The 7,610-nt window shown below is 41.2% G+C and overlaps 1 protein-coding gene across 2 annotated transcripts; it reads right to left on the bottom strand.

Annotated features, from left to right (window-relative positions):
• Window positions 1-356: 356 nt before the first annotated feature.
• LOC102077996 (otolin-1-A) lies at window positions 357-4,904 on the bottom strand. Of its 2 annotated transcripts, XM_025900611.1 has the most exons (7): window positions 4,852-4,904; window positions 4,649-4,675; window positions 4,245-4,446; window positions 2,782-3,253; window positions 2,494-2,574; window positions 1,952-2,033; window positions 357-1,544 (listed from the first exon to the last, which is right to left on the bottom strand). In XM_025900611.1, exons 6-7 carry the CDS (start codon window positions 2,001-2,003, stop codon window positions 631-633), a joined length of 966 nt encoding a protein of 321 aa, XP_025756396.1. In that variant the 5' UTR covers window positions 2,004-2,033; window positions 2,494-2,574; window positions 2,782-3,253; window positions 4,245-4,446; window positions 4,649-4,675; window positions 4,852-4,904; the 3' UTR covers window positions 357-630. The 2 variants fall into 2 exon arrangements, with proteins under 2 accessions (XP_025756396.1, XP_005457700.2); XM_005457643.4 differs by lacking the exon at window positions 4,852-4,904 and having other exon boundaries at window positions 4,649-4,691.
• Between the last annotated feature and the right edge of the window lie 2,706 nt (window positions 4,905-7,610).

A 7,610-nucleotide genomic window follows, 5' to 3' on the forward strand; every position in this document is an offset into this window, starting at 1 on the left:
CACAAATCATTCAAATAGTGACTGAACATATTTCAGTCTAAAACAGTACTTGAAGCCACATTACCAGTAAAACAGGACTTGATTCATCTAAGTGCGACATAAGAGACATGAGAGATTTTTGCAATCAAGAGTGTTTGTTAGACATGTCACTTCCAGGGTGAAAAAGGTTTTAAATTAGTATTCTCGAACATTGTAATGCATTTTTATTTCATTTGACTTGTCAGTTTTTATTGTCCCGGGAACAGTTGGAATTTATAACGTTTGACAATAATTGCCTGAATATGCTAACATGCTAAGTGTTGGGAAATACTTCAAGCAGGATTTTGGTGATGGTGTGTTTATTGTTTTTTTTTTTCTGGTCTTTCTTTTTATGTGTCACCAACTTCAACAACCAAACAGACTTAGATTTAACCCAAGAAATTAAACCTGATTTTAAAAAAACTGAGTAGTAACTACAATGTGGTACAATCGTACTACTGTATAACTTCCCTGGTAGAAAAACCCATTTTAGCAGTTGTCATTGCTTCATTGCTAGAATACCCCTCTTTTAAAACTTGCAGTTATAAAATCACTGAGAATTTGATTGGATGCTTTTTGTGCCTCATCTATAACTGTGCAACTGAAAAGACACTAATTTGGTGGAGGGGTTGTAGGTTCGGGACCATCCCAGGTGTAGTGTCCATGATGTGGCTGTGGGAAATAGTAATTTCGGCCTGAAGGAAATTCGCAGGAGTCGGGGTGCAGCAGATACCCAGAGAATGTGCTCTTGCTTTCATTATCAGTGTACATGCCATTGGTGCTGGGGTCCTTCACCTGCAGCCAAACCTGGTCTCCCATGTAGAGGTGGAGGACCACTGCCTGGCTTGTGGTGGATGGGACGGTTCCTTCTGTTGTTTTAGCTACAGGGTAGAAATTGCGGAACAGGCCAACTTTAAGCGGTTTCACAGCAACTGCCAGGTGAAAGGAGAAGACATACGTGCCGTTGACGGGGGCTGTGTAGATGCCATTTGGATTAAAGTGCATCTGCTGGTTGGTAAGGATGTGTGGGAAAGGAATGGGAAAATTGTGAGCTGGAAATGACTCGTTGATACAGGCGGAGAACGCCGACTGGATGGCTGGAGAGCAGGGGCCAGGTGGCCCCATGAGACCCAAATCACCCTGGTTGCCTTTTAACCCCATGGGGCCTTGTATACCCTGCGAACCAATGTCACCCTTGTCCCCTTTATCTCCCTTTTGCCCCGGTTTGCCGTCAGCACCATTTGTTCCATTTGTGCACTTACACATCCCCTGCTCACCTCGATCACCCTTCTCACCATCGCGGCCAGGGTTTCCAGGCAAGCCCATGTCACCCCTATCACCTTTCATGCCTTTGGGTCCATCGGGACCCTGCACCCCAGGCAGGCCACGGGCTCCAGCTGGTCCAGGTGGCCCTTGGGTACCAGGTGCACCTGGGACACTCTCGCAGGTGGCAGGGCATGTACCAGATTCTCCCTGAGGGCCCGGTGCACCAGGGGGTCCCATTGATCCTTGGTCCCCTTTGTCCCCTGGAAACAACCACAGCATACATCAAGAGTAAGGTCAAGTTTGAAAACTTCATTTTGCTGACTAATTTCCAACAGTATTTACTCAGATGGGTAAAATCCTTAGCAAGAATCTCCACATTTCTCTTCATTTTCTGTATGGAGACTGAGGAAGCTGGACAATTTTCCCAGACTCCATCTGGATCTTTCCAGGGTGCACTTTGGAAATACAATCTTCCACTCAAACCATCTCATTTCGAGCCTAAACCAAACAAACTTTAACCACCCTGTACTAAGATCAAATCATGATATCATCATAAAATTACATTCTCTCAAAGCACTGACAGATATTATTGCCTGTTTTAACATCGATGTATCACCAATCACCCTTTAAATAGAGCGACCTTCTCCATAATGGCATCTAGACACACCTTTAAATCCTCGCTCTCCCTTTGTGCCAGTGAAACCTGCTACACCTTGCATTCCCTTTTCCCCCCATTTCTCCCTTCTGGCCTGTAAAAAGAGAAGACAGCAGAAACAAAAATGGTGGAGAGGCGATATTTTATTGAGTGAAAAACCAACAAGTTTAGGTTTATTATTTAAGATGACAACAGATTGAGAAATCAAAAGGAAAAAAAATGACATTCGCTTTGTGGTGTTTGAAGGTGGATTTCATTCAGCATTGATGGAAAAGTATGTGAGAAGAAGAAGCATCAGTTCAATTCACAGGAAGCCAGTGTCTCTTTTTCTTTATAGTACACACGATGTTCTTCCTTAACTTCAGCGTTGCTTTGTGTTGCAGCCAGATCACATTTGATTAGTTCAGTTTGGAAAGTAAAATAACAACTTTTATGTTAAAGACCCAAAATAAAGTTGTTAACAATCAGTTGTAGCAATAGTTATTGTCTCTGAATGGAAAGACCCTGACTATGGTAAATGTGCTTCTTTGCACACTCCTCTGTGTGTAACTCACCTTTTATCCCCTGAGAGCCTGTAAACCCTCTGGGACCTGGAAATCCCATCAATCCTCTTCTTCCAGCGCTCCCGGGAGGACCTGATCAAAAATTAAAGACAGGTTACTTTTAATATAATCAGATATTTGAATTTGAATTAAATCACTAAAGAGGAATCATCCTCCAAACCATGCTGTCTACCTTGCTTCAAACTTTAAATCCTTGACATTTGTTCAAACATAAATGATTTTCAAAATTTACATTTTATCGTCATTTTTAGTTTGAGGTGCTTTAAAAGATCAAGTTACCTGGAAGACCTCGGTCTCCGCGGTCTCCTTTGGGTCCTATGGTTCCTTTGCAGTATTTACAGATGCAAAAAAATGGAATCTGGTCGATGGGCGGGGGTACCGGTGCATTTAGCAGCATGTCGCAGATTGTTGTGTCAGGCATGGGTGGAATAGATGGGCTACTGACCCCAAACATCCTGGGCATGTTGGGACCTTCAGAGTTGTTGCCGTAGTGTGGAAATGGGGGTCCTGTTGGAGGCATCATTAGAGACCCACTGCGTGCCTCGGGTGGCCAGGAGGGGATTCCCTTTGGCTGATCAGTCTTCTCAGAAGTCTCATTAAACTGCCCGTCACCTGATGCAGGCCAATGGTGGGTGTTGGGATCATATGTGGAGCCTTCCTCTTCACTAATGTATTGTCTGGTGAAGTTTTGCACCCACATGGCTGAGCAGAGGGAGGACAGGACAAGCAGTCCGAGCAACCTCGTCAGCATCTGGAGAAGGAAGAAGGTGACAGAGCCCCGGAGGAAAGAAGTTAACTCAGCTCCATCTGAATGTCTGCAACTTTGGTCAAATGTTTTTTTCTTTTTTGACGTCCCAACCTGCATACAATACTTGTTGAAATGATTACTGATGATAGTTACATGATAATAGACAAATGATACCATACTCAAAGACACTTAGAAAAGTTCTGACTCAGCAAAGGTTATGCACTCTGCCCTGGAACATAGAAAAGACCTCTGCCCAAAGAAATCCAGGTCAGAAATGTCGAAGCCTAAAATTTGCTGTCAAACATCTTGGGAGTGTAAAGATACTAAAACAGGACTAATGTGATCACATCTCTCGAGTTCTGCATCGTTGTCCAGTGGTTTTCATGTTCAGTAGTAAAACGGTCGTTAAAGTAATTCAGACCCAACGAGATTAAAGTGCACAAAATAGTCTTGTTTTTAAAATAATATTACATAAGATTTGTTTCTGAAACTATTTAAACAGGGCTGCATTAGATTTGTAGTGTGCTGCTCAAAATGGAAGAAATAAAAATTCAAGAAATCGAAGACTCTTTGCAAAAGACTTGATATGAAGGGTTGAGATGAGTTGAGAAGAGCATGAAATCGATCCCAGAGCTGGCCCCTGTGGCACACCACACAGGTAGAAAATCGTTTACTAAATAAGCGTCCTATGTGACAAACACTAACTAAAAACTGTGGACACTGTACTGTTTCCTCAACACAATGCCCTCACGGACACATCCTGGTCTGTTTCATAAAATCAGTTTTAAATAATCATTCAAGTACAAATTCCAAGATTTGTGAATTAAAAACACAATTTTTACTCTCATTTGTATAAAAAGGTTTCAGTCTGGCTGAAACCTGCAGTTGAATTTTGAAACATTTTAGTCTTTTTTGATGCATTTAAAAAAAAAAAAACCTAAACTGCTCAAAGACTTGAAAATCAAATCCTCTGAGATGCTTTGGAAAAACTCACCGCTGCGTCCGAGTTGTGCCGCATCTTCTGGAGAAGCAGATTTGGGAAGATGAGCGAGCTGGACGAGGCTTTGATTTATAAGCCTCGGCCAAAACAAAACATCTTTCAGGTTCTGTCTCACCTGCAGACAAAGGCTGAGAACACGGGGAGGAGGGGAGCTACAGCAGGTTTGTCTATTGTGAAGAAGAACTGGGCGTTCTGCCTGCGACATGATACAGAAAGAAGAGATGATTCTCTGTTTTTATCGTGCCATCTTTCTCCACCCTCCTTTTTCCCTCATCCTTTAAAAAATACATTTAATATTTCCTTTCCACATCTCTAGTTGAAGCCTGGAATATTCTCCCTGCTACACTTTAGCATTTTCTTTAAATTCAGTTTGAGTATTGTGGATTAATTTTTCTCACCAGCCGCTCGTGTCCAGCAGTGTTTCTCTGCAGATTTGGCAGGAGAGAAAAAACCTTAGAAAAAGCAATCACACCACTAATGACATAGAAAAACTAAACAACATGAAAGACTAAAGAAAATGAGTATATCACTGATTGTGTTTAGTTTTTCTTCAGACCAAACCATCGATGTGTATCTGTGCAACTCATTTTTGAATACGCACAAATAAGTGAGGAACAAATCAGCAGCAATAATCTGGCTGTCAGACCAAAACTGTGACCACCTGGCAGTGGTTTGATCCACTCTTTACCATTATCAGATTATTTAAACTTAGATTAGTCGCTCATGCTTCAGTGCAGCCACTGAATTGTTACTGAGCAGGCACATCTCCAGGTTCGGGTTTATGGAGGCAGCAGGTCTGGCCACTGTTATTTCATTAGATTTGATTGAATGTTCTATTATACTCAATAAGGTTTTCTAATTTTTCTGATTTCTCAGAAAGCCCATTGTTGTTGCCACCTCTTTAGAAAGGAATGATGAAAACCTCCCACTTTATTTGTGATTGACTGTAAACCAAAAGCTGGGCGGCACAAATGAATTATGTACCTATTATTTCTGACTACTGTGTATTTGATCATTTATCATTTATTTCCTGTGACCGAACAAGTCAAATGATTAGGTACAAAAAAGCACCACTGTTGCCACATAATGATGAAGTTATCGTAATTTATTGAGCCAGATGTTCAACAATGCAGTAATCTAACACTGAGGAGGCAGCCAGGCTTCACAAAGGGCAGCCTACTTTTTATTACTGCACAACAATGATTTTATTCTATGAAAACATCTCATGAGACTGTCTCGATACACAATATTATAAAAAACTAATTATACGTATGGGAAGAAAAACAACTTGTAGCTGAAATTTAAAACTGGCCTAATTTTAAGAGCAATGACACAATGAACAGAAAGTTTAAGCTGCAGGTATTTATTTAAGTATTGAGTCTGTACTTTTACTTGAATCGAACCCCAAATGCTCAGTTTTATTCGCTACTCTGAAGTATTTGACTACTCTCTTTCCTTTTTACCCCGCTCTCATTTTTTCTTTCCTGTTTTGGCATCGATGTGTGACGTTCAGACCGCCATGATTTTCTCAGTAAAATGCTTTTTATTCTATACTATTAACACTCAGATGAGTCCATCGGGGCAATTTGTAGAACGTTTGTAGAACGTGGAACACAGCGTGGTGGGTGGTTGGTGGGTGGTGGGTGGGCAACCCTTACAACTTGGGGCCTTTTATTTATTTTTAGCAAAACCAAACTTTCATTTGATTTGATTTTTCTACAGGCAGACATTGGGCCAAGCTCTCTAGTGAAATTAACCTTATGTCTTTATCCCCAGTCATTTCGATGGTGGCTTCAAAAGGCAAATATGACTGTCAAATAGAGTGCTGTGCCCCGGAACTACTTATTTTGAAGTAATGTATAAATAATACTAGAATTTAGTATATTCATCAAAGTATTACCTCCAGGCCTGGTGGGCATCCACCTCAAAGCAGCCAAACTTTACAGTTCACCAGAACAGGATTAGTTGAGCTAAAAACTCGCCTACTTGGGAAAAATTATCCATAGAGACAAAAACTGCCTTCAGTAGCCTGTAAACATGTTTATTTCTGCTCTGAACTGGAGCTTTTTAACATGTGAGTCTACTGGGACTGAGTCACTTTGGAGCCAGCCTCAAGTGGCCACTATAGGAACTGCAGCTTTTGTTTGTCACTTTTGTACTGGTTTTACTGGGGGTGGCTAAATCTCCAGGGTTAAACCACTCTTGGTAAAATCAGAGTCTATAGTCTTTTGCTAATAATTCTTTGCTTCTGACAATATATACTTAAAGTAATTAGCAGATTTACCTTCAGTCATAAACTACGTGCAGTCTGGTCATAAAGTGACCTGTGGAAAGTGAAGAGAGCACAATGCAGCAGGGAGCAAGCCAGTTCTCTCACCAGCTCAGGAAGGCCACACCCACCCACATCACTTTCAAAATCACTTAATCACTTCATCACTAAAATCGTCTGTGGAACCAGAGATGGCTCCTTTATGTCCTGAGGGCAGCTTTTATTCAGAAAAAATAAAAACAGCTGAGGACACACGAGTAAACCAAGCTGAGGGAATGAGGCTGAGGCACAAAGGAGGACATGGAGATGAATGGTTAACCTTAATAAGTGTCCTGGTTTCCACAGCAGGTGGTGCTCAGAGACACCGTGGAGGCTGGCCTGGGTTCACGCCTGTAACCGCTCGCTCTCTGGGTGTTCCCGGCAGCTGACAACGAGACCGGCTCTTTACTTTGGAAGGCTTTATGGATTCCTCCTCCAAAAGGCAAACACAAAAACTATTTTAACTCAGACATGTGATGTTTTTACAGGGTCACGTAACAGCTCCTTTTCATGGATACAAAAATTATTTTCTTTCATGAAAACAAAAATGATTTTTAAAAAAATCTTAATGTCAAAGCTGAGGGTTCAGAAAAGTGGTATCATCTAATACCAAAATCTTAAAGCTTTTCTTTCAGGTACTCTCTCCTGATATATGTTCATTCTTGTGGTTTAATTAAAACAGTGTAAAATACTTCAGTGAATGAATTTATCTATAAATTCTGTCATGAACTGTTTCCTGAGGGAAACATGAGCCACTAAAACTTCTTGCCTTGGGTTCAGCTCATTACCCTCAGCTGATTCCTGTTGAGTGCTGGGTCTGCTTGGAAACCAACATTTAGGAATAAGACTGTTCTATGACCAGAATACAGTTCGTCCTGGACACTGGATCGCCAGGAAATGAATGTCAGCAGTGCTCTGTCCTCTTTAAGGGACAAAAAAAGCTTTTCTTTTTTATTCTTTCTTCTCAGAAACTGTTCTCCTTCCGTTTGGATTTTAATATCTTTCTGATCAGAGGTTTATTAGTTACATGATGCCATTTTCTTTATACTCTT

Source organism: Oreochromis niloticus, linkage group LG18 (genome assembly GCF_001858045.2).
Source record: "Oreochromis niloticus isolate F11D_XX linkage group LG18, O_niloticus_UMD_NMBU, whole genome shotgun sequence".
Lineage (NCBI taxonomy): Eukaryota > Metazoa > Chordata > Actinopteri > Cichliformes > Cichlidae > Oreochromis > Oreochromis niloticus.

Excerpts from the sequence above, each read along its gene's own strand:
- LOC102077996 (XM_025900611.1), bottom strand. The coding sequence starts at position 2,003 with ATGCAAGGTGTAGCAGGTTTCACTGGCACAAAGGGAGAGCGAGGATTT. Across the intron at positions 1,545-1,951 it reads GGGAGAGCGAGGATTTAAAG|GGGACAAAGGGGACCAAGGA; the intron begins GTGTGTCTAGAT and ends GGTTGTTTCCAG.